Consider the following 25,979-nt stretch of genomic DNA (forward strand, 5'->3'; position numbering starts at 1 on the left):
CGAGGGAAGACAGAGACAGAGACGTTCTCAACCACGCAGAGCAAAACAGACGAAGCATCTCCCTCTTCGACAAACCGAAAAGAGTCTATTTCAGGACGAGAAAGTGTTGAACCGACACTTGACAGAAACAGAGCGCTTACTCGCACAGCCACTCTTCGACCCATATCGCAGGCAGACGACGCGTCAAGCTACGCAATGAGGCACGAACATGGATATGAATATGTGTATCATACACGCATCTACAGTTCATGTACGTGCCATCCCTGGCAAATACCGAGCTCTTGCCAGAGCTGAGAGTTTTTTCTGCACACTCGCGTGCCCGCCGCTGTTTCTGCCTGTACGAAACTTTCATTTGGATGCATCTAGCAGGTTCCTCGCATGCACATACATCGGGCGGGTCGAGCACGTCGCAGGAACGAAAAAACCGCCCTTTCCTCATCAGCACGCTTCTGCATCGGCAGCCGTGTCTCCCGCAGCACTCGCGTCACTCGCTGATGCAACGATTTGTGGACTGCACAAAATACCGTCAGCCATTTAGTCTACGCGAACATCTGCGAAACCACAGCGAACCTCCGTCCTTCAGTTCGATATGTGTACCGCTTCGAAGCATCGCTAGAACCTCAATTTTTGCACTCTGAAAACCTGTCTGTGAGCGCGTCGTGTGTATTCGCTTCTGTTCATTTCTTTGAAAAAATCCGATTCCTATACTTCGGGACCCGTTTTCCTGCGTTCATGTCTCGCCTGTCGAATGAGCTGTCACATGCTGTCGAGGGCGCTACAGCTGTGGCGCACACCATACACCCGAGTGGAACTGCGTTTGGCATTCCCGCGGAAAACGCCGCAACTGCGCATTGTCTCCTCCTCAAGTTCCCTCATCTCCTGCTTTCCTCTGTAGGTGACGCCTCGGATCACCACAAGGCGTGAGCACCTGTTTCGAGTCGGAGGTGTTGGCGCATCCCGTGCGTCTGCTTTCGTTGTTGTCTCGTCGTCGAGCTGACGGCTGGGGTAGGTCATGAAACCCACGCCGAAGTTCGCCACGGCTCTCTAGGCAGTTGCGGGCGAGGCGCTCAAGTGGTAAAGACCACCAGGCTTCTTAGTCACGATTTCTGAAACACATGACGCACAGAGCGAGTTCACAAGATGAAAGATTCGTCGCATCTCCGCCCGTGTCGACCAACCTCTCTCATCCGCGCATGCACGCACGTCTCCCACCCCCCCACGCATATACGGGCATTAATCCATAAAAAGACGATTAAGCCTAAAAGAATGGACGCCTGGCGGTCTGTGCGCCGCTGCGGCTTCTTACGGTCTTTCTCGAGGTTGGAGAGGGCCTCAAATAGCAAGTTGGGTTCGACGATTTCGTGCTGGCCTCCGGTTTGCTGGTGCGAGGACAAGAAAAGCGAGCAGAAAGTATGGAGAAAATGCAATTTCCGGGGGTCAGATGTGTGCGTGAACTCGCACATGGAAAACGACGACGACCAGGCACCCCCCGCGAGTCTCCCCACTACTTCCGGTTGAAGACGGTGATCTCCTCTCGGGATGACTCAGAGGCCGGACGCACACAAGTTTTCTGCAAAACTTCGGGAGTGACCCCTGCTTCACGTTGTAGACCTCGCGCAATGGCACGAACAGAATGCACTCGTTCACACGCAAGCGACGGGCGCCTCTGCTTACTCGCATCAACTCCTTGACCTTGACAAAGATGTCTTCTCGGGTCATGGCCGCTTGCCCTGGCGCGCTGGCGGCGGCGGAGAGGACTTCCTTGATCGCCTCTGTGGCGCGCTGGGCGACCATGCGCTGCTGGCGCGTCTGGCCAAAGTGAATCTGATCGAAGTCGATGCGACCTGAGCAACAGAAACGAAAAAAAAACGCACCTGACCAAGCCCCCAGCTTCCTGAACCAGACATCCGCCGTAGAAGCCCTGCTGGCGCTATCCCGCCGTCTCGCGGCCAATCTGCGCCAGGTGTCGCCCCGATATCAGCGCGGCCGCATCCGCATGTCCCCAGATACACTCTCGCCTTCACGCCTGCCGCCCCCCCCCTCTGCATCTGGTCACTTTTCTTGAATTTTCGCGCTGCACAAGCCCGGCGTCTGTCGCCACTGGAGCACCTACCCGTGTACGGGTCGACCAGAGACTGGTACGTGGCGAGGTTCATCAGACGGACAGCCTCGATCGCGTCTGCGCGCGTGACTTCGCGCGCGAGACGGAGCTTCGCCAGCGCCTCAGAGAGTCGAATTAGAGACTCCAGCTGGCGGATGGTCGCCGTCGGGTGCCTAGAAACCGAGGCAAAAACAAGGCACCAGCCAAAAATCGCGACAGCCGCGACAACGCTTAGAAAACCTCAGAATCCGCGAAAACGCGGATGCCGAAGAAGTTCAGCAGATACTTTGAGAAGAGACACTCGGGACTCTACGCGCTCATCGGCGGACGCGGTGCGTCAAGAGCAAAACACACACCGCGAGAAGACACCGCACGCCCGAGGGGTACCAGAGGCCAGCAGAACGGCAAACACGACTCCGACCCCCACAGCCCTCTGGGCTCCCCAGGCTCGCTCGACAGCGCGCGCCACCCTGTTGCTTTATCAGGTTGGGGTTTCCCTCTGGAGAAAGCCCTACTTGCTGGTCACGTCTCTGTGGCGCATGCGGAGGTATTCGTCACGGAGGTGGTCGCGTGCCTCCAACGTCAATCGCGGCGAGCACCGGTACCGGCAGTAGGCAATGTAGATGCCCAGCAGGCCCGCAGGGATCGGCGGCTTGCTGCTCGCTTGCGACGGATGTGGGTCCTCCTGCGGCGGAACGCGAGGACGAAAACGCAGACAAAGGGGGGACATCCAAGCGCGCGCGGCGCCAGGGAGACACGTGTGTCTCCCTGGAGGGCAACATGCTTTCAGTAGCCAACAAGGGCATGCATATATATATATGCATGCATGTATTATAAATCTATTTGTGCCTACGCACATGTAGCCGAACCTCCCTGGCACGCCCACACTCTAAATATATATATATGAATAAATATAATTGTGTACGTCATGGATGCATGCGTTCGAGTACAGGCCATGTGGGGGTCTCTCGTGCACACCTGGTCGTTGTTTTTCCTGCCACCGAAAGATCTGCACAGACGGTGAGCGAGGAGGCGATCTGTGCGGGGGTCCGCAGTGTCGAGAAGCAGGTAAATCAGATCGAAGCGCGAGAAGAGCGACGGCGGCAGGTTGATGTTTTCAATCACTGCGCGGCGCCGGTCGTATCTGCACGCAACCGGAAGAAAGAAAACAGAACATTTTGTGAGTTTCGTAGAATCAGTGACGGCCGGCGGCGCGAAGACAAGAGACAGAGACGAGAAGCGCGAAATGAAGGGCGAAGAGCGGAGGACACAGGTGGGACGAAGGAGCGGAGAGAGGAGAAGCCGCGTGAAGAAGCAAAACAGAATAAACTACAAACGAATGGGAGTGTAAAGCGTGGAGGCGTAATGCTCTGAGAAACCAAACCCGCGCGCCTTTTCACAGAACTCTCTTCGTTCGTTCAGGAGAGAAACTGGTCCCTGCTTACCGCGAGCTAACAGGGTTCGCCGAAGCGAGAATTGCAGTCCGCGCGTTCAGCGAGGCAACGATACCTGCCTTGGCAACCGTCACGGTCTGCTGCTCCATAACTTCGTGCAGAATCGATCTGTGTGCGCGAATGAAACAAAACAGAAGGAATGCGCATTGAAAACGCGGCCTCTTCCACCTCTTTTTCGACACCCGTCGCTGCATCGCGACACAATCCGAGACGCATTCGCTCCCTGCACAGAGTCGCGTCTGCGGGTCACTACCCCGCGGGTCTGAGAAGGGGCGTTGCATGCATCTGTAGACGAGCAAAATGAGCACGGACATATGCGTCAACGCAACGTACCTTCCCGCTTCCTCCATTTTGTCGAACTCGTCAATGCAGCAGACGCCACCGTCTGCCAAGACGACAGCTCCGCTTTCGAGGACAAATTCGCGCGTCTCGGGATCCTTCGAGACGCACACCGTCAGACCGACGGCGCTGCTGCCTCGGCCGGAAGTGTACATACACCTGAGCAATCCGCAGACACGACGCCCTTTCTCGCTTTTCAAATTTGCAACATCGCCCCCCCGCAGCTACACACACATGAGTGCAACGTGCGTACACGTCGATCCGCATGCACCTCAACTTTAGGAGACAGCATCCGGCGACTCACCTCGGAGAGATCTTGTGGACGTACTGGAGCAGCTGCGACTTGGCGGTTGCGGGATCGCCACAGAGGAGAATGTGAATTTCGTGTCGGGACTTGCTCTTGCTCTTTGCGCTCTGCGACCTGCTCAAGCCTTCGCCCGCTTCGCCGGCGCACGCCGGAAGCTGCGTGCCGCCTACCAGCTGACATAAAATGCCTTTCTTCACGTCTTCGCGGCCAAACAGCGACGGCGCAAAGGAGCGAACGAGCAAGTCGTAAACGTCCTGAGAGATGCGGAGCAGACACGCATACACGGTATACAGCCTAGACCCGACGCACGGCTACAACGACAGTCGCCCGTCGACTCCATTCGACTTTTCGGCGAAACTTTGAGATCATGCCAACGGCGAGGAGGGGAACCAGACCGAAAGACTTCATAATGATACCAGGAGACAACACTCGCTATGCAGTCGATGTCATGTCTAGGGTTTAGGGTTTAAGCGGCTTGAGGAGGGAACGTTGAAACCTGAAATCTGACCTAAACCTGCGACTCCAAGATGAGCGTCTACCCACCCAGTCACGTGTGTGTAAGTCGCCCTGTGCTTCATCCTGGCGGCGGCAGTTGCCTCACGCGGCCGACCGACCCCGCTACCCGCGCGCACAGGCTCCTATACAAGCAGACGACGTCTCTGTATCTGCGGAAATACGCGCTGCTGCACATGTAGAGTTGTTGACTCACGGATCTCTGGCTGATTTCTTTGATTTTCGCTTCGATCTCGGGGGCGAAGTGGAAGTCTTCGCCGTCGAGAGGGGCGGGCGCGGCTCCTCCGGAGGACATCGCGGCGGCCGCAGCCGACGCCGCGTCCGCGCCGGCAGCCAGGCGCGCGCGCTCCTGTTCTTCGCGGTCGCCACCCTGCCCGCCCTCCTGGCTTTCGCCGTCGAGCTGGGGTTGGCAGAGCGAGCTGCTGCGCACAGACTCGCGCGTCTCCTTGCGCGCGTGAATCAGGTTAACGAAGGTGCGGAAGACCGCGTGTTGCAGGCGCAGGCGCGGGTTCACGCGCAGAGGGGCGGCTTTGAAGACACCTTAAAGCGCGAAAAAAAGCCGCCAAACAGCGAGCGAGGTAAGTGAACGCGAGACAGCGGGAGCCCTACGGGCTCCAAAAAAGTGTGTTGCCTCATCCAAACGGCGCACGTGGCTCCGCGACACGCCCGTACATCTCAAATTCGAATGCCAGCCGCACATGCTCGGACGCACAGATCCGCGTCGTGCAATGCATTTACGGTTTAGGCGGAATGCGCCGTCTACGATGTCGCTCTTTGCCGCCGAAGCCGTGCACATCAGCAAAAAGAATACAAATATACTTGAAAAACTTCTTTTGTTGGTCCAAGTTTTGAATATTCTACGCATAAATCACGTGTACGTAAGATATATATATAGGCTGCAGGTGCGCTGGCGCCCGCGTCGCGCGCGTGTCGTGCGTCTCACCGGTGAGTTCGACGCGGTCACCGGGGCGGCAGGCGTCGACAAGGTCGTCGTAGGCGAAGACGGAGATGGACTGCGGCGTTTCGCCGGGCTGAAGTTTTTCGGGGAGCTCGACAAGCTTAACGAGCTGCTTGGAGGCGAAGGCACACTGCTCCGTCCAGAGCTCGAACGTGTTGGTGCCGCCGCAGGCCTCGCATTTCTTCGGCTCCAACACTTCGCCGTTAACCACGCACTCGTAGACTTCCTGCAGACAAGGCGTGTATTCGTTGACGTCCACGCGCTTCTGACCTGAAGAAAAAACAGACCACAAGGCTTCAGCGAGATGCAGCGCCCCCGGACAGAAAAAGCAGCACAAGGCGCTCCGACTGAGCGCGCGTCGCCTCCCGGCAGCTCAGCCCTCACAGGCGGGCTGCGTGCCTCCCAATGGGAAGAATCGTTCTTATCAGTCACCACGCACGCACTACCAATCAGACAACAGCTGAAGCCAAGCCTCCGCGAGGTGCTTCTCTCGAGGCAGGGCGTTCGCCTTCGCACGTCTGCAGATCCCTGCGCACGCGTGTCGCTGGGCGCGCCGGCGCCGAAGGCGAGATAGCCCGGCGCTTGTCTCTCTCTCTGCTGTGACTATGATGCTGGATACCAGGTATCCGCCACGTAACTAGGGCACTGGATAGGATATTGGATACGCCAGCTGCGTAGGTGACGCTTCACTGCGCCGCGTGAGCTCGAGAAACGACACAACCTGCCGCCTACCTTGGCATCTGAAGGCGGCCATCGTCATCTCGGGAAGCACTTCACTGGTACGGACGACGATGCCCTTTAGGCACACCAGCCGGTCGAGGTCGATCGAGGGGTCGAGCGAGCGCGCAGAGTCCATAAGCGCTGGCGGCTTCGAGAAGAGACGAAGGCGAGGCGCCTGAACCAACGCATCAAAGTAAACAGAAACAAACGTTGCGTATCTCCACTCTTCGACGACGCCGGCGGAACCGCACAGGCGATCGACAGCTCGTCCTCTAGCTTGTGCTCCAGTTCCCCTTCTCCGCTAATCCTCATATCGATACCTATAAGTATATCTACACATCTACCCTCGTACATCAACATATATATATATATATGCATGTGTGCATACATATATGCTGGCCTCACACACGCACAGCTGACGCCCCGTTCCCGATATATAATAGATACGAAGGTAGGAAAGCGTGTGTGGGGAAGGCTGTGCCGCGTCCGCTCACCTGCTGCAGAAGAAGTTCCTCGGCGCCCAGAGCGCCCATAGTGGCTTCGTCGCTGAAGCAGCCGTGGAGTTCGCGGAGGTCAGCGAACTTTCTTCGGAGGATGGCGTCGAAGGCGGCGATGGCGTCCTGCGGCGCGTTGACTGCGGCATCGTACAGGTGCCGGTCGAAAAGGAAGAGATGCTGCAGCGAGACATCGAAGGACAGGCCTGCGGGGGCCGACGTGTGCCCCGCTGTGACTGCTGCACCGCGCTTCTCCATGTACTGCAGCAGCTTGATCGCGTAGAAGCTCTGGCATCCCGACTCCGCGTACGCCGGCTCACTCGCCAGCGCGGAGATCGCCAGCTCCTCCTCGGAGAGCTCCAAAACTGGCACACAGAACGCGACAGACACTGCCCGCGATGCGCAGGTGCGAGAAAATGTTTGCCATTTATTCAGTAAATTGAATACAATTTTGAAAAAGTACAGCCTCGAACGCACGCCGCCACGCCGAGACACACACGCGAGCGACGCAGACCCAGACGCCACCACGTGGTCCGCGTCCACGTCCGCGCCCCTTCACATCCACTTAACATACACATATATATACATAAACACATACATATGAGACAACTATGTATCTATATATATGGATGGAGCTTCCAAACCAGCACTCTGCACTGAAGCCTGCGCTGATCTGCAGCTGCAACGAAGGGAGGGCTGGCTGGCGACGGCCGCGCGACCGCTGCGGCCGCGCCTTGGGCACCTGCGTACTTCCTTGCGTGTCTTCGATGCGGAAGGTGTCGAAGAAGTCGTTGAACTTCTTTTCCATGTCGCTGTTCACGACTTCCTTGGGGAGTTCAGGCAGCCGCTGCATGTCGTTGTCCTGCAGCAGGAACTCGCGTCCCATGTCCCCGAGATCTGCGCGGGCGTAGCGGACGCGGCGGACCGCGAGCGGCGTGCCTCCGTACTCGCTCGCCGAAGACTCGAGGCCGCGATTGGTGGTGCTGGACATGTGCGCGGCCTGAGGATTCTCTGAGAGATTCTGCGAGAAGCCCTGCTGAGAAAACGCCTGACTCTGCGTCGCTGCACCCACGCGCGGCCACACACTCGAACGCACTGCACTCTCTGCCTCGCCCCTTCAACTGGAATAAATGCAGACACATACATATATATATATACTAGCAGACATACATGACAGGAAGACATACATATATACTGACTGATCTACATAGGAATACGTATATATGTATAGTGTGTATATATCTTTATGTATGTAAAGAAAGATGAATGTGGATGGTGCGGCATCAGGGAGCGGCGGAGACGCGCATTCTTCTCGAACGGAGGTCGACGCCACGCACGAAACCGTGCTCTAGTCTCGGCAAGCAGGGTTTCGAGAGTGCGTCAAATCAATATTAGCGACTACACTCCAACAGCCACAAACACCTGCGCAGATACGACGCACACCGCCGCCAAGCTACGACCCGCAAGTGTATTAACACGCGGGGATCTCCAGCAGCGCAGAAAGCAAACACGACTTCACACGTGAGACCCTTCTCTCTCTGTGTCTAGTACCCGCGCCATGCGCCTATAGGCACGATGCATGGCTGCGGCTGCGGCCAGGCGCCCTGTGTGCATTTTCTTTTCACTGACTCGGTCGTCTGCGTCTGGAGAGTGGCGAGGACCTCTGGAAGGCTTCATCGTCTTCGGGGCCGCCTTGGCTGCCTTCGCCCTGCGTCTCCATGCCGATGAGAGACCTGCGGCCTTCTCTGTCGCGTCGCTCGTCGTCGCCGCCATCGGTCTGCCCGCGTAGGCCGCGCAGCGGGGTCCCCTCGTCGTGCATTTCCTCGTCCAGTTCTTCCTCGACTTCTGGCTCGCGGGCGAGGGCCTCGCGAAAAGGCGTAGAGCCATCGTCGTCCCGGGCGCGAGAGCTCCGCCGCCGATTGCCGTGTCCCTCCTCGCCGGGGGGGGGGGGAGCGCCGTCGACCGTCGACCGCCGCGTGCTGCGGCTGTTGCGGAACGGCGACGACATGGTGCAGAAGAGAAGCTGAAGCGAGAGTCTTCGGAACGGGAACGGAGCGCAGAGAGACGCGCCTCAGGGAGAGAATGCGCAAGGGAGAAGGGGGCACGTTGAAAGCAGCGAAAAGCGGAAGGACGCGCGCAGAGAGCAGGAGTTCACTTTCGGGGTCGCAGCCAAGGGGTCCTGTGGAGCCGAGGCTGGGGAGCGCGGACAGAGGGGGAGAGGAGGCGAGAAAGGGCAAACGAGAGACTCTGGAGAGCGAAGGATTGGAAGAACGGAGAATGAAGAGTGCAACGGAAAAATCTGCAGCATACAAACTCGGGGAAATCGCGCAATGGCCACGACCGGCGGGAGAGAGCCGGCGGGGAGATCAAACGACGGCAAAATGAGAAGAAACGAGGTGAAACAAGCAAGCAGAAAGAGGCTTTTAGATAAAAGACTACGACAAACGACGCCTCGTTGGAAGGATACAAACAGGGAGGAGCGCAACCGCAAGGAGACAGAATGCGAAGACGCACACGCCAGCTAGAGGGCAATCTCGAGAGGGATTCGTTCGGGCTGTCGGCGAGTACTGCCCCCCTTTCATCCCAGTTTTTGATCAATCGTTCTGTCAGCCCTGGCACTCTCCTCACGACACTCGCGAAACGCCTTTTGCGAAAACAGAGAGGGGGAACGAGGCCCTGGAGCTTGTGCAGAAGAAGCGTCGCACAGGTCACGCGCAGCAGGGGGTCGGAAGGCGACTGAGAGAGATAGAGACACGGGCTCGAGTTTGGCCTCAGGTTGTCGAGAAGGAAAAATACGAAAAAACCAAAGGCAGCGGAGCAGCCCTTCTGCGAGAAAAAGATGCGCGCGAAAAGACGGCGTTAATTTTTCACATCCTCGCGCAGCGCCGCGGAAACTCTGGCCGCCCGCGTAGCGGAAAGCTGGTTTTACCTCTCAGAGGGAGGAAGATGCGCATGGGGGGGTCGTGGAAGAACGGGGTCGGCGACGTTTCGAGGGCAGCAAGGGCAGCAGTGGCGTCCACGCTTTCCTCCCAGAGAAAAAGGGACGGGCGACGAGGAGACAGACGCGCCCTTCATGCCTTTTCTTCCTATGTTTTCGACGGAACAACGGAATGCACTTCGAGGCGCGCGGAGGTTTCATTTGTCCTTGAAGCAAAGGTCTTTCACAAAAACGTGCGTCTAGCGTCAAATTGCCAGTTACCCTTCTCAAATTGCCAGGTACCCTTCCCAAATTGCCAGTTACCCTTCGTCTGCCGCTGAGGCGCATCGAGAGACACACTCTTATTCGCCGCGACTGGTGGTGGGCCTGCCGGGGGCGCGGTTGCCGCCTGTCGAGCGGCGAGCTTGTTTTTTCGATTCTGTGTTCGAAATCGTCTTTAAAAACTCTCACACAATCCAGAGGCGGCACTCAGAGCGAGACCGTCGCAACGCCATGAGCCTGTTACTTCGTATGACGCATAGCTCAGAGTTGAGGTTCAGGAAAAGGTCTGCTTTGGCTCTACTAAACCTGACTTGGGTGCTGCTGAGCGAATTGAACTCGTAATGTCCACTACACCCTGCAAGTCCACACTTCAGACCGAGAAATGCGCGACGGGTGCTCCACTGTGTTGGGAGTGCACGGGCTGTGGCACTGAAAACAGGGTGCACGATATGGAAAGAGGGAAACGGGCAGCGGCGAGATCCAAACATGCCAACGACGAAGTGTATGGACGCAACAAACAGCAAGTTGGGGTGTATATACACGTCTCAACGAAGACGAGAGGAGGCTGGCTAACGTCGAATGCGTATAAATGCGTTGTGTGTGGATGAATGGGGCCACAAGGAGCTAGCAGGCACCAAAGGGGCAGCATCGTTGCGGCGTGGCAGATAAAATCTCTGCTTCCGTGAGAGTGACAGGCTGTGCGCTGAAGCGAATGCTACTTGGCATTAACAGAGACAGGTCCAAGCGACACGACTGCAGAAATTTGCCCCAGAATCCCGCCAAATGGACAGAGATCACGGCCGGTGCGTACCTCTCGTTGCTGCATCCAACGGGGCACGGCTCGGTTGCTCGTGAAACTGAATATAGACGAGTTTATGCTTATAGTGTGCGGGTCGAGACTAAAGGGAGGCAAGGCATAACGATTGGCGCGGGGAGAACTGAGCGCTGCACCGCAGGCGTGTACGTATATATACATATGCCATATGCACGTAGGAGGAGAGGGACAAGAGGAGAAAACAGAAAAACTCAAACAGAGGAGAGCAACAAAACCTATCGTAGTGAGAATTCGAATCTGGCGTCACGTGCGCCTCCGGTGGATAGCTGATGAGCGAGACTTCCCTCGCGCTCGCTCCTCCGCCCTCAGTTAGTTCGAGGGCCCGTGTACACCAGACGCAATGTTTGTCAGCGTGTTATGGTTGCGAGAGTATGATTATTTTGCGAAATCGTGAACACCTCCAGATCGGGTGACGCATGGGAATTTTAAACCAACTGAGTCTCGAGGAACCTTTTCTCATTGCGTGTTCAATTCTATAGCGTTCTAGAGGTTTTACTTGCCGTAAATCTTAGATCGCTGCTATCTACGCCCTTGTCTTTACCTGATGCCTTCTCGCCTAGCACCGCCTATCCTATACATGCGTTCGTGTGACGCAAGCGTTCCCTTCCCGCGCTTCTCGTCCCACAGTGATACGCTCGTTCTATGACCCTTTCTTCTCTCACTCTGTCGTCTCCTATTTGCCCTTCCTCATCCCTTCCCTACCTGCCTGTGATTCCTCCTTCGTGTTCCCCCCCCCACCCTCCCCTCCCCCTTCTATTCCTTCATGTATTCTGTGCCGTCCAGTTCATCTTCCATCAGCTCTGTCAGCCTCTCCTCCACGATACTCTCGCAGCTTCTTCTTCGGCTCTCGCTCTCCCTGTGCTCCTTACTCCTCGCGCAGACCTTCTGGTCCCGTTCTCGCCTTCGGTTGCTTGTGTCCGCAGACGCATTACATGCCGCCTCCGCTGTCCTGTTCAGCCGATCAGATCTCCTCAGCGCCTGCAGACTCCGCTCAAACGTCCCTCTAATAACCTCGGGACTGCGTGAGGGATAAGAGAGAAGAAGAACTCAGAATGGGAGCAAATCTTCTAGCGCTGCAGGCGACTGTAGCGCCGTCGAATCGCCGACTCGCGTTTCTACGTCCGCGGCGCGCATGCATCAAAAGGCCAGCCGCGAGAGTGCGCCGGGGGCCGGTGCCTTTTGCTCACCGCTATCTCGGTAAGACCATTTTCCGCTTGTTTTGCTGGCAGTTTTGCCGATTAAGCGACGACGAAGCTCGTCTAGTGTCCTTTCTTGCCGTGGGTCGGGGATTCAGGTGTATGTACACGGCGGTTCGAGAACGCAGATAAGAGAGCCCTCTCCCGTGGCTGCGGAACGGATCGCGGAAAGTGTCTCGCTCCTTTTTTATGGACACACAGATAGCTGCAGCGAGCGGAGAAGCAAAGACTTCTTCCTTTTCCGCTGGTGTGGCCGCGTGTCCGGCCTCTGCTTCCTTAAACGCGCTTCTTCTTTTGAAAGATCAGGGTGTGCCATCCCGAGCTGTACATACACTCCGAGCAACAGGTCTGTTACAGCGATGCTTCGTCTCTTCCTCGACCACGAAGACGAGTCACTTTCCCTTCCCAGCTCTCCCGTTTTTCTCCGCTCCGGTGTCTCCGCTTCCAGTCCTTTTCCTGTCTCGTAGATCGTCCTTTCCTGGCCTCAGGCAAGTCCCTCCGTGTGCAGACCATAGCCCACCCAGCAGGCTCGCGGCACGCTGGCAACCCGACAATAGATGTGTACAGGGAGCCTACGCACGGGAACCGGTGTAGAAGTCGCCGTCACTTGGCCGTCTGCAAGTTACGTCATTTCGTTCTCTTCGCCCGTCACGCGACTTCCGTCCGTCCGAGCCTCTTGGCGCCGTCGCATGCATCCCGCCTTGCTCGCCTGGCTTCTCTTCTTTCTCTCTTCTCGGGGCTTTTTTCGGGGGGTTCCATTCCGGCCACGCCTTGCCGGCAGCCTCGCCTCTAGTTCGCTGCATTCCTGGCGCTTCGCCTTGCCTCCAGGCCGTCGCGGTGCGCGTGTCTCCTTTCGTTTTTCCGCGGTGCCTGTCGCTCAGATGGGGAATGAGGTCGCGCCTCAGGGCCTCGAGGCCTCTGCGCCGAACACTCTGCTCAGGAGCCACGACAAACTCCTGGCAGGCGATCGCCGCAACCACCAAACGCCCGCCGACAGCGGCCGCGAGCGAGCGGAGGCCGGCCTCGCAGGGCTGCACCAGCTCCTCGCCCGCCGGAATAAGTGAGCGGCAGGAAGATGTCTGAGACGACACGTGAAAGAAGATGGGCGTGTGCGCGGCTCTCATGCGAGGATCAGGGAGGTTTTGCGACTAGTTACATGTCACGCGTTCGATGCGGGTTGCTATATACAGACAGGTACACCTACAGAAACGTAGCTGTGGATGCGTGTCTTCTTGCGGGCACAATCATATATATATATATATATATATATATATACAACTATATACTTGCATATTCGTATGTGTGAACGTCTAGGGGTACTCGCGAAAACGCTGTTTTACTCTGGTTTTGGCGTTCTGCCTCTCCTCGACTCTGCTTCAGACATTCGGGGGCCTCTTCGTCTGCGTGCGCGGCTGAGCTGCCCGCCGCTGTGGCCGTGCTGCGTGACCGGTTTCCGCTGCTTCTCTTTGATTCTTCCGAGCATTTGATCCCTTTGGAGGCTGCGGTTGCGTCTTCCGCGTTGCCTTCGTCCTCTGGAGAGGCAACCCCCGAGGAGGCCGGGCGCAGTCCGCTGCTGTCGCTGCTCTCCTTCCAGCGCGGAGGGGCGCGCGTTCGGTCCTCAGAGACGCTCTGCGACGTCTCCACGTATGACGTCGCGCTCCTCAAAGACGCCTCCTCCGCGGCCGTGGCTGCAGAGGGAGGCAAAGAGGGCGCGGAAGACCTCCTCGCGTGGCCTCCGCAGTTCGCCCCGTTCCTGCCACCCGGCCGCGCAATCGAAGCCAATCCTACCTTCGTCGCGTATGGCGTCCGCGGCGGCGTGCGCGTGATGCCCATCGTCGGGAGCTCAGACACAGGGATCGAGGAAACGTTCAAGGTACGGAAAATGCGGGGAGAAAATCGGGCAAAAACCCTGAAAAAGCCGAGGAAATGGTCCCGAGCCCTCGGAGGGACAGGGCAGCCTCATCGCGTGCACACGCAGCGGGTTGGCGGACCTTCTCCGCCAGCGAGTCGAACCCACCGCCTCGACTGAGGAAGACTGGACTTTGGTTTTGAAGAGGCGGAGCTGCACACAGACAGGCAGCCGCTTCTGCGGCAAATCACGCACGGGAGTTTAGCGATTCGCTCTTTCCGTCGGCGGCGGGCGAGGCCGTCACGCTTACCGCCCGAACAGCTCGGAGAAGACGAAGCTTAAAGAGCCTGAAGCGGTGCGCCGTTTGCGTCCCCGTCTCCGCGTCGTGCAGTGCGATTGTGCTTGGTGTGGTGCGCGTGCTGCGGCTGCAGGCGTCTCTGTACGTTCCGCCGTCGCCGCCCGCGGGACCGCCCTCGCCAAAGCCCGCAGCTGTCTCTGTCTCCCTGTACCAGGGGCGGAAGCCTCAGTTCTTGCTGGTCGCGGACTCGAACAACCTCGTCTCGGTCTTCAAGCTCTCCCCGCCGTCGGCCGCTGCGCCCGCCAAGCACGCGGGCGGCGCGGCGGCGTTTCTACTGCTGCAGCTCCCGCAGGCCTCCGAGCCCGAGGGGCCTTGTCTCTTCACTGCGCCCGTGCTGGGCTCCACCGGGCGCGCCTCCTCAATCTTCGTCGCCTGGGTGCCGCCGGTGCGCGCCGGCGAGGCCGAGGTGGCCTGCTCGGCGGGCGCAGGGACGGCGTCGTCGTTCGCAGACGCCGGCGACGTCTACTTTGTGACTGTTCAAAGGCACCAAGTGACTCTCTGGAGTCTCCCCGTCCTCAGGAGCTACTGCATATCGCAAAACATCAAACCCGAAGAGCAACCCCTTGTGGTGAGAAGTCACCTGCTGCACGCTTCCTCTGCAGCCGCGCCGAACTCTCGCGCGCGCGCCGCGGCGCCACAAGGGCGAGGGACGAAAGCGTGGGCGATCACGATTGGCCTGATGAGGGCATGAGACGTTGGGGTCGTGTGTGAGGAATGCGCACATGCGCCTCGCGGTTTCGCACTTCACGGAAGTGACTCTTCCCTCTCCAGGAGCCTCAGGCGAGGCTCACGGCGAGTGTCGCGTATGAAGTGAATTTCAAAGCATTCTTTGATTCGCGGAGAGAGTCGACATGGAACGCCTGAGCGAAGCCGCGATGAAAGGGAAAAGCGATGCTGCGACGCGGGAGGCATCGTGAGAAGACCTGCCTGCGACGGCCGCCAGCTCCTCACCTGTGTTCCTGGGCTGCGCGCAGCTGTCTGTCTGCGTCCTTTCTTTTTCGCGGGACTTGTAATTTCTTCTGTTTGCCTTTTTTCTCAGGTGGACGAGTCTGTCTTGAGCTGCTGCGCATGCGTCCTTCCTCTGCGCGAGGCGCTGGCCTCGGCGTCGGTGGATCAGGCCCGAGGCGCTCCCGCGGCCTCAACCACTTCGCCCTTTGACACGTTTTCGCTGTCGACTCCACTCGCTGCCGGCAAAGCAGCTGCGTCGCCCTTCGCCTCCGCGCCGTTCCTTCCGCTCGGTGGCGCCGGGCAGCCGCCAGCCTTTTTCGCGCACCCGCAGAAACCCACCAGCGCAGACGCGATCTCCGTGAACGGCGTCTCCTTTTGCCCCGTCTCGCGCTCAATCCTGGTCGCCTTCAACGACAAATGCGTCGCTGCCTGGCGGATCGAGGTGAGCCTCGAAGCGGCAAGTTCCCTAAATCCGCGGTCTGCTGCTTCTCTCGCTCTCGGTGCACGTGCAGCTTTAGCCTCTGGCGATAGAGGGCTCACCGTAGGCCCCGCCACATCCATATTTCTATTCACATATGCATATATATGTATATTTTTGTATATGAGTGTATGTGTATATGTATGTATATGTATATATGCATATGCATATACGTGTAAGTGTCTCTATATGCATGTAGAAGTGTGTATGTATATATGTGTGTGTATGTGCTTGGGCGGTCGCTCGGCGTTGCGTTCTGTTTTGTTGGCCAGGCGCCACTTATGCGTTTCCAGCGACGGCCAGCTCTCTCGCAGTCTGTCTCTTGCCGTGATGTGTTTCGCAGCCCACACACAACAGAGTTCCGCGGGTCAGCTTGGTCGCCGCGCAGTTCCTTCCGGCGCCGCCGATTCCCCCGTCGATGAGGGAAGTCGCTAGTTCGCTCCTCGGCGCCGAGCTTCCTTTGTCGCTGTCGCCAGAGGACACGCCCTCGCGCGCCTCTTCCTCTGAGTCCAGCGGCGAGGCCGTGGCTTCTGGCCTCTTCTTCGGGCTCGCTGTGGGCGGCGCTGCTGCGGAGGCCAGGGAGAAGAAGGCTGAGTTCAATCCGTTTGACGCGTTTCTACTCAAGGCGATCGCCCCGTCTTCGGCCTCCTCGTCTTCAGGCTCCGTCCCGAGCGACCTCGAGGGCGCGGGGCTGCTGTCGCGGCGCTCGCCCGGCGCAGCGGAGGAGGGCGCCGCGACGACGGCGCCCTCCTCCGTGTGTGAGACGGTAAGCGCGCGTGGCGGCCGCGAGTTCCTCGCCAGTCTCTCCGGAATCACCTCCATCAACGTGCTCTACGCCGCCGCGTCCTCGACAGACGCGCAGGAAACGGTCCTCGCGGGAGAAGACGGCGAGGCGCGCGCGGAGTCTCGCGCCCGGGCGGGCAGCTTGGCGCCGTTCCTTCTCGTGGGCACCGCCAACAATTGCTGTCTCCGAGCCTTTCCGCTCTTTCTGCGCGGCGGCGCCGCGGGCGAAGCGGCTGCTAGCTCGCCGCCCCGCCTTCTCGGCCCCGCCGCGCAGACTCTCCTCCTCGACGCCGCCGCGCCGTCCGCCGTCGCGGCTGTCTGCGGAAAGACGACCGAGCTGCCCTGGGCGTTCGTGCACGCCGACGGCGCGCGGCGCTCTGTCGTGTGGGGTGTCGCGGGCTGCGGCGAGCCCGCGGCGAAGGGCGACCGCGTGGAGGCGCAGGAGGAGGACGCGGCCGCGGAGAGGCGCGCGAGTGTGGACTCCTTCGTCTTCGTGTTTGAAGTCAACCAGCACATGCGCGGCGGCGACGAGGCGCCGGAGGGCGACGCAGCAGCGCGCGAGGAGAACGCGGGAGACGCCGAAGGGGCTGTCCAGGACGCCCGCGAGAAGAGGGCGCGAGACGCGCTCCTGAGGCGCGCCTCGCGGCTGCCTCTCCCCGCGCTGCTGGTCCTGCCGTCGGCGTCCCGCATCAAGAATATCTCTTCCGTCTTCTCGCTGTACGCGCCGGCCGCAGCCGCGTCTGTGCGGTCTGCCGCGGGCGACGCCGACACGCTCGACTCCCTCGGCGCCGGCGAAGTGGCGCTCTACAGCTTCTTCGTGAAGGCGGCGGATCGCGACGGCGGAAAAGGACAGAAATACGACTTGATTCAGGGGCAGTCCCACCGCACCCTCCAGCAGCTGTACAGACAGCCCGACCTCCAGTGGATGCTTCTTCAGCCGTCGCCGGCCTCTCCGCGCGCGACCGCGGCGGGCGAGGAGGAGAACGCGAGCGCAGAGAACGCTGCGGCGGAGCTGGTTTCTCCAGCGGAGGTGTACGCGGCGCCTGCGGCCCTTCTGGGTGAGGCTTCTTCCGAGGACTGCGGGAAAGACGGCGAGAAGCAGGAGGGCGCCGCGACCGCGCCGACGGCCTCGCCTGCGCCGGCGGAAGACTCCCCGCTGCCCGCGTCGCGCGAGGCTGCGTCGCGCGACATGCTCATGCGGCTGCTTGGGAAGACGCCGCTGCCGCATCTCTCCACAGCCGCGCCCACGCTCGCGTCCTCTTCGCTCGCCTCAGAGGCGCCCTTCGCTGCGCCGGCATTGGCCGTCGAGCGCGGCGCGGAGGCGCGAGAGGAGCTTCAGGGCGACGCAGAGCGCGACGTGTGCGAGGAGGAGAAAGCGAGCCTGGACGCGCGGGCGGCAGACGGCGACGCCGGCGCGAAAAAAGAAGAGATCGCGTGCTCCGCGGAGGACGCAGAAGCCCCGCAGGAAGGCAGCACGCCGGCGGATGGCGCTGGCGCTGCGGTCTCGGCAGGGGGGAAGAAGAAGAAGGCGCAGGCTGCCTCGGCTGTGGTGCCGCCTCCCAGTGCGGCCGCGCCGGCAGAAGAGAGAGCAGGGGCCAAGGCTGGGGCTGAGGCAGGGGACGACGCGCCTGCGAAGGCCTCTGCGAAGGCGGACGGCAAGCGGAGGACTCGAGAGGCAGCAAAAGGCGAGCGCGCGCACGAGGACAAAAGGAGCGCGGGCGCCGCGCGGGCGCCATCGGGAAAGATCGAGGCGGACGGCCGCGAGACTGCGAAGAAACGGCACAGAGCCGCCGAAAACAGCCAGGAGGAGCCGATAGAGATCAAGGCCTCTGCGTCCCTCGAAACGTCTGTGCGCGAACTCATTGGGCTCCTGCGCAGCGGCCACGCCCTTCTTCCCGATGTCGAGACCGGGGTACAAGGCGATAGCGAGGTAAGCGAAAGACGCGGTTTCGAGAAGCGAAAGAGACAGATGAAACGATGCGAGGAGGCATGGATGCTGGTGAACACATCGTCAAGTTCGTGAATCGGGGTATGCTTTCGATTCGCTGGGCTCTTTGCTCGATTTCCTCCGTCACTTTGGTTCTCTTTGGCTTTTCGGTGCCTTCAGAAGCTGGGGAGCGCCGCCGCGTCGCCGTCGCCGCCGGGGCCTGCAACGAGCCTTGACCGGGCGAGCGGCCGAGGTGAGCAAATGACGCGCAGAACGAGAGGGCGTCACTTGGGGGCGAGTCGCGCCGCCCCAACAGCGAAATCAGGGGAATGACAATCGTTTTTCTGCGCGGTAAGACGCGGCAGATCTGCGGCATGCACAGCAAGAAGGATTGAGGGAAGGGAAGGCTGGCCACGACCTCGACAGCAGCCTCGCGAACTGTCGAGATGCATATAAAGCGGTAACAGTTTGACTGGCAGCACATGAATATACGCAAATATACTCATATTTCTTCATATATACACACACATATGTCTGAAAGTGCGAGCGTGATTTCCGTGTGTTGCACAGACGCAGTGGAGAGGGCGGTGGAGGACTCGCTGAGCCGCTCGTTTCAAACACTTCAAGAAACCTTTTTTGCGAAGGCGCTCGTAAGGAGAAAGAAACACAGCAAAAGATGTTTCGACCGGGAGCTTGTCCTCTTCTCTCTCGCAAATGTTCGCTTCACTCTCAAGGTCACTGACCTGTATCTGACGCCGTCTTTTGCGTCGCATGTCTTCTCTGTCCTGGCTGTGAGCGACGGGCTTTCTCCCGTCTTTGTTCCCTGAAGCTCAAGAGAAGGAGGTCAGCATCGCAGTGCTTGTTTGCTCCATTCTACTGGAAGCGCAGTCGAGACAGCAGTTGCTGGATCAACTCGAAGTTGAACTCGATTACCCATCATGCGGGGGTTGACACATCTGCGGACGGGAGGAGCGTCTCTGTCTCTTTTCGCGCGTCTCAGTCTCTGCGGCAATCTCTGTGCTGCCCGTCCGGCCTCGCGCCTCGCGTCTGGATTCGAGCCTTTATCCTCGTATGAAGACAGCCTTTTTGTCTTCTTTTCGCAGAGTTCTCTGGGCGAGGAGGTCTCGTTGCGTGTCGCCGCCTCTCTGCGGGCGTCGGGCCTTTCCGCCGCCGAGGAGAAGCTGAACCGAGCGAACGACGGAGCAAAGGCGGAGGAGCCCGACGCTGAGAAGCAGCACACGAGCAAGGCGGACGCGAAGGAGCGTGAGAGGCAAAAGGACATGCTGAAGGCAGTCCTCGCGCCAGTCGTCAGCACTGAACTCGGCGCCCTCTTCGCTCAGCACGTCGTCCCCGGCCTCAAAGAGGCGGTGCGCGCCGGCCTCGCCGACGTCAAGGCTGTCATCGCCGCCGAACTGGTAATTCGGAATAGATCGAGAGAAAGAGTGTTTATCTCTATATTCTCTTAGATATTATAAAAAATAATTTGCAATTATTTCAGGATAAAAATGTCAGGTGAATAAGTCTCACGAGTCAAAAATAATTCTCCCTCTTTTTTTTCGCCTTGATTTTGCCTTCTGAGGGTCTTTTGCGGCCGCCCGCCGGAAGGGCGTGCCCACACACGCGCGCGTGGAGATTTCGTGTCTCACCGCGCACGCAGAACGGGCTTTTCGGGCGCTGGGAGTCCTCAGACCGATGCGGAACCCCTGGTTTAGGGCGCCGCAGCTGCACAGACACGCGTGGTTTGATTGCGTTTGCGTGCCTCTTAGGCGGAGTTTCGGCGGCAGTCTGCTCAGGAGGTCGCGGCCATCGACCGCAGCGTGCAGCAGACGCAAGGCAATCTGCAGCAGCTGGCGACGAAGCTGCAACGGCAACTGGAGAGCCAGGCGCCGCTGCAGAGACAAAACAGCCTGAGCGCCCAAAGCCTCGACGCCGTGAAGCACCAACTCGACGCCCTCGAAGAGAGCCTGAAGGCGCAGTCCGACGCGGTCGCGCAGGTAAGTAAGAAGGGCGAGGGCGTGCGGCGCCGGCGGAGACAGTCCGCGCCCGCGCTGAGATATGCACGCCGACGAGACGCAGCAGCACGCGCGAGGACGGGCGGCGAGCAGGAAACGAGAGGGGAGCGACGCCCAAATGTGCTACGAGTAGAGCCCTTTGTTTACAGATAAAGAATCCGCTTTTAAGGAACTGGCATTGTGACTGTTATGTTATCGTAGGGCGCCGGAGGGGAGGCGGGACGGTGGCGTGTGCTGGCGGCTCTGGCCATGGCAACTGAAAGACACGGGGGGAGGGGGAGGGTGGGTTAGGGGAGGGGTCGCGCGTGGGGGTTTGTCGTAGTTCGTAGAAACAGGAAACGTGCGGGGACTGAGTGAAAGCGCAGGGGAGAGGCAGGCAGAGTCATGGATGACTTGTGTGATAGGGCGTCTGTCGGTCTCTGTGCGTGCTTTCCAGTCGATGGAGGGCGTCTCGCAGACTTTGGCGGCCATCCGGCGGCATCAGACGCAGTACCAGACGCAGATGGCGCAGCAGTTTCAGCAGCAGCAGCGAGAGCTGCAGGCTCAGAAGCAAAAGATGGAGCAGGTGTTTCAGTCCTTCCGGCAGCTGCGTCTCGATTTCTGCGCGGATCTGACCAAAACCGAGCAGACTCTCACCGAGCGCTCCGAGGCCCTGGCGGCCTCCGCCGCCTCTGCAGCGGTCTCCGCCGCCTCTGCAGCGGTCTCCGCCGCGTTGGGCGCCAACGCTAACGCCGCGACCACACCCGCGGCGGCTGCCGGGGGCCCCGAGGGGCCTGGGGGCCGCGGCGGAGACGCAGGCGGCCGCGGAGACTCTGCGGGAGGCGACATGGGCGGGGCCGCGAGCGGCGGCAACCGCGAAGAGAGTGAAGAGGAGAAGCTGAAGAAGAGACTGGTGCACTGCCTGCAAGCGCAGAACTTCGAAGAGGCCTTCTCGCTGGCGATCGCCGCAGACCTTCAGCAGTCGACCGGCGGCTCCTGGCTCCTCTCCGTGTGTTCCTACTTCTATCCTTCGCAGTTCTTCGAGCGAGAGCCGCTGCCCCTTAGCCAGGCGGCCCTTCTGGGTACAGTCAAGAGTAAGTGATGAAGGTTTCCGCTTTTTTTTTGAACGGGTAAACGAGGTCGGATGTGCGTAGCAGCGCAACGAGCAGCGTGGGGGCCTGGCGCCTTCGGTGTCGCGCTTCTGTGTACGGGTTGTTTTGTTTTTTTCCGCTTTTTTGCAGTTTTATCTGAAGGCCTCAAGGAAGACCTCGCGGCACGCAAGCGCGCCGCCGTCGAACAGAGAGCGGAGTGGATCTCCGAGGCGCTCTTTCAGATTGATGGACCCATGCCGCAGATCGGCCGATCTGACTTTCTCGACGTAAGAAAGAGGAAATCTTCAATCGCTCCCGGTCTGCGCCTTTTGCGAACGTTTTATTCATGACCATGAATCACCAGAGATTCCCAGAACTCTAAAAAACCGCGGAAATGGAAGACGAGGGCGGAAATGTATTTTGCTTTTTTCGCAGCTGGTGGAAGAGTTCAGGACGAACTTGACCTGGGCTCAGCAACACATGAAGGCAGGCGGTAGCCGCGAGCGTTTCAGCCAGGCTGCAGAGGAGGGACTTGCGCTTTCGCTAAAACAGCTGAAAAGGTGCGTCTGCATGTTCCCTCGCTCAGTTTGTGAGCTGGCGGGCGCGGGGGGGAGGGGGAGGGGCAAGTACCTATCGTCTCACAGTATAAGCAGCTAAACCCTAAACCCTAAACCCGCCTCCAGGAATGATCCCAGATCGAGAACTGTGGATCACAAATCGAATCAACGAAGGCATCATAGTTCGTGGAAAGCATTTTGGGCTGCAAGGCCTTTTCGAAAGCATGCGATTTGTGCGCGTCTCGCCCGCCGTAGATGCGGCGCCTCAGCGGCTCCTGAACAACACGCGGAGTGCGAGGGGATTAAGGTGTAGGGTGTCTTTCGTGCCTTTTCCTAGGCGGCCCTGCTGTCGCAGAGCTTTTCTTCTTTTGGGCTCGGCTGAGGAGAGCTGCGGAGTGCCTTTGGAACGCCGAGAACAGAGTGCGCGTACCGCGAGTTGTCCTCTGATTGTGTCTCTTGCTCCCTTCAGACTTCAGAGAGCAGCGGAGACTGGGCGCGGCGCGTGAGACGCCTGCCGCGATGACGCGCCTCCTTGCCCTCTCGTCGGGCTGTGTCCGTTGTCGCCACCAAGGGAAAATGCTGCATCCGGATGTTTTTCCTTTCTGCTCAGATCACTCAATCTCCGTTTGTTTCTCTGCTTGCGTCCGTGCTTTTAGTTTTCACTTTCCCTAGTGTCTAATTGTCCTAATGTCTCTTTTCGTAGTGTCTCTCTATCGAGGGTGCGCCGTTCGCTTTTGTTGTCTCTTTGCCCCCGATTCAACTCCCCACTGACGTCGCTCACTCCTCGTTTCCCTTTTTTCTGGCTCTCTTTGCCGCGTGGCCTTGTGAGCGCCGCATGCTCACGATGTTTCTGGGGGTGATGAGGCCTGAGCTCTTTGCTCCCCCAAACCTTGACATGCGGCGGATATACATATCCACACATATACATTTATACGCATATGTGAAGGGCAGCAAAAATTCAGATGTCTTCATAGCCTCAGGTTTGATAACTTTTGTAACCATGGAACTCAACGCGTTTCATGAGCAGCGTGTTTAAGCCTGCGAGTCTGCAAAAATTGTAACGCAAAAGGCGGCGAAAAAGATTGAAAAACGGGTGTGGTGTCGTCTGGAGAGCCCACCCGCTTTAGCGTAAGGTGTTCGTTCCCCTTTTCTTCCTCGTAATGTGCGGATCCAACGAAGAAAAGCAAGGACTGCATGCTTGCCTCTCTACACGCATACATATATATAAATATATGTATGTATCTACATACATACGGATATGCGAAGGGCAGCAAAAAGTTAGTGTTTACATAAAGTTTAATAGTTTTTTCATCTAATTTGGTAGTAGTCAAGGCTAGAATGGATGTATATATATTACAGATATAAAATTGCAGCTCGCGTGTGGATATGAGTCTCATTCTGCAGAGCAGTGCGATTCCGCAAAAATTTTATGCAGATGTGTGAATGTCTGTAGACATGCACGCGGGTGCCTGGGGAGCGCGCTGGAGACTTCCTTCTGTGCAGCCTGTGAGGCAGGCGCCCAGGCGAGAGACTCTTGATTCGACACTTAGGGTTTCGGGTTCTGCGCAGTGATCGCGACCTAGAATGGCCGTAGTTCGAAGCATAGCGTCTCAGAGAAAGCGGAAAGGTAAATGCAAGATGGAGCAAAGAGAGGGCTTGCATGAAAGAAGCCGCGCAGACGAAACAGGCAACTCTTCTTTCATCCCGCGCTGGCCTCTCTGGAGCCACGCGTCGAAACCCCCGGCGCCAAAAAAGAGGGTGAGCAGAGTACCCGCCCTCCTCTCCTCTGACTGGTGAAATACGTTGAAATGTAAGGCCCTCTACACAAAAGCGTGGTCCCCCCCCCGCCCTCCTTTAACAAGTCGACTTGCTCTCTCGAGTTGGAGCGTGCGTGTTCCTCGCGGCTTGTTCATTTTCTCGAGTGTTTTTGGCACTGATCCCGCTTCGCTGTCTTCAGCTGCCGCCGCCGCAGCATGAAAATTTGCCTGTAAGGCCCCCGGACTGCTTCTGGAAGGCAGGGTCGTCTGCAGTGAGTTTGACAGTATGTACACCGGCGTTCGCGGCGCCGACTGCGCTGAGGGGTTTCTCAGGGAGCCGCCGGGCGATCATGGAGAAAAGTTGCTGGACGTTTTGTCCGGTTTTGGCGGACGTTTCGATGAAGAGGAGTCCGTTTTCTTCGGCGTACTGCCGGCCGAGGCTCAGGTCGACTTGCTTGTGCGGCAGATCCATCTTGTTCGCCGCGAGGGCAATCACGATGTTCGAGTTGCCGCTCAGCTGCAGCTGTTGAACCCAGACTTGTGCGCGATCGAAGCTCGCCATGTTGGACTGGTCGTAGACGACAATGGCCGCCGCCGCGCCGCGGTAGTACATCGGAGCGAGCGAGGAGAATCTCTCCTGTCCCGCCGTATCCCAGATTTCGAACTTGACGGTGCGCCCGTCGATTTGCAGCGTCTGCGTGAAGAAGGCCGCACCGATCGTCGTCTCCATCGTGTCTGAAAAGGTGTTTTTCACGAATCGAATCACCAAGCTCGACTTTCCCACCGACGCGTCCCCAAGGAGCACCGTTTTGTACGACGGAGGCCGCCCAGCAGAGGCCTCAGAGAGCGAGGCAGAAGACCCCGAAGACGTGCCGCCCCCCCCAGTTAAGTAAGAGGAGACCCCGCCGGCTCCGCCAGACCCGCTCCCGGCGCTGTAGGCGTGAGAAAATGACATGATGCCGACGCAGAGCGGAGGACGCGCCGAAGAAAGGCCGAGAAACAAAAAAAGTGGAGCAGGACAGCAGGCAGAGAGGCCTCGGCACGGACAGAGGTAGGGCGAGTCGAGAGACGAACGGACGATGAACCAAGCCGGAGCTGGAAGCCAGACGAAGCCAGGAAACACGAGACACGAGGGCAGAGTAAAGAAGCGAAGATGAAGATAGAAACAGGTGTAGCCTGTGTAGCCTCGGTTCAAATGCCTCGGTTCAAACGACGTACAGATGCAGAGGCGCAGAAGATACACAAGAGACAGAGAAGGCGGCGAAAAGACAGAGAAAGAACAAAATGCGAGCTTCCCAAGTGGAGAAAGGAGGCGACGAGTTCAGGCAGGAGGAGTTACGGAGAAGCGAAAGCGTCAGTCGTACTCTGTGGCAGGAGAGAGGATCGTGGACGAACGTAGAACGCCGCCCAGGGGCTAGGCTCCCGATGCAGCAAATTTCGAAGTCGGCAGCTCGCCGACACTCCGTCCTCGAATATACGAGAGTTATCTGCGGCGACCGCAAGCGCGGGACTTCGAGAGAGAGGACTGAGACACGCAGAGACGACGGGACCTCGCTGCGCGGCACCCTGAGTAGCCGCGGACGTAAAAAACGACAAAGCGCGCAAAGCAGAGATATAGAGATCTAGCTGAATGAAATGCGCACACAAATATAGATATACACTTATGTCAATGGAAAGATGTTGTAGTCAGATACAGGCACACATCGCTTTACTTTTGCATGTACGCGTTTATCTGAGACTTTAGGAACCGACGGGTCGCAAGACGAGGAAGAGGGAGACGCGAAGACAGAATTCGGAGGCCATGAAGATGAAGGGACACGGCTTTAAAAAGACCTGAACTTTTGGGCGAACGCGGCGGTTGGGGCGCCGGGAGGCAGGCAAGGCAGGCGAGAAGAGAGCCGCGGAAAGCCACAGACATCCGAGGCCCTACGAGATGTGTGCTTCACTGCTTCTCACGAGTTCGTCGTCACCATGTGGCAAGAAGCCGCCTCAGAATGAAGGCATAACTACGGGGTGGAAAGCATAGACAAGGAAAAAGCAAGAAAGAGCGAAAAAACGGGTCTGCGCGGCCTGCGGACGCCGGCAAGCTGCCTTTGTCTTGTTTCGGCGATTCAGCCGCTTCTC

The 25,979-nt window shown here is 58.7% G+C and overlaps 3 protein-coding genes across 3 annotated transcripts; 1 reads left to right on the plus strand and 2 right to left on the minus strand.

Moving 5' to 3' along the window:
- Positions 1–1,044: 1,044 nt before the first annotated feature.
- BESB_040250 (putative DNA replication licensing factor MCM4) lies at positions 1,045–8,894 on the minus strand (the record flags this gene model as incomplete). The annotated part of the gene is made up of 15 exons (XM_029362611.1): positions 1,045–1,106; positions 1,307–1,379; positions 1,675–1,844; positions 2,114–2,274; positions 2,617–2,786; positions 3,080–3,245; positions 3,547–3,663; positions 3,889–4,053; positions 4,199–4,455; positions 4,911–5,254; positions 5,658–5,942; positions 6,405–6,567; positions 6,887–7,251; positions 7,637–7,948; positions 8,516–8,894. 15 exons carry the CDS (start codon positions 8,892–8,894, stop codon positions 1,045–1,047), a joined length of 3,189 nt encoding a protein of 1,062 aa, XP_029221576.1.
- Positions 8,895–12,997: 4,103 nt separating this feature from the next.
- BESB_040260 (uncharacterized protein) lies at positions 12,998–22,198 on the plus strand (the record flags this gene model as incomplete). Its single annotated transcript, XM_029362612.1, has 12 exons — positions 12,998–13,176; positions 13,497–13,989; positions 14,397–14,891; positions 15,363–15,713; positions 16,093–18,462; positions 18,640–18,712; positions 19,030–19,109; positions 19,563–19,874; positions 20,226–20,453; positions 20,908–21,544; positions 21,692–21,828; positions 21,977–22,198. 12 exons carry the CDS (start codon positions 12,998–13,000, stop codon positions 22,196–22,198), a joined length of 5,577 nt encoding a protein of 1,858 aa, XP_029221577.1.
- A 1,853-nt stretch (positions 22,199–24,051) lies between these two features.
- BESB_040270 (putative Ras-related protein Rab-5C) lies at positions 24,052–24,810 on the minus strand (the record flags this gene model as incomplete). The annotated part of the gene is made up of 1 exon (XM_029362613.1): positions 24,052–24,810. One exon carries the CDS (start codon positions 24,808–24,810, stop codon positions 24,052–24,054), a length of 759 nt encoding a protein of 252 aa, XP_029221578.1.
- Between the last annotated feature and the right edge of the window lie 1,169 nt (positions 24,811–25,979).

This window comes from Besnoitia besnoiti, chromosome II (assembly GCF_002563875.1).
Source record: "Besnoitia besnoiti strain Bb-Ger1 chromosome II, whole genome shotgun sequence".
In the NCBI taxonomy this organism is placed as follows: domain Eukaryota; phylum Apicomplexa; class Conoidasida; order Eucoccidiorida; family Sarcocystidae; genus Besnoitia; species Besnoitia besnoiti.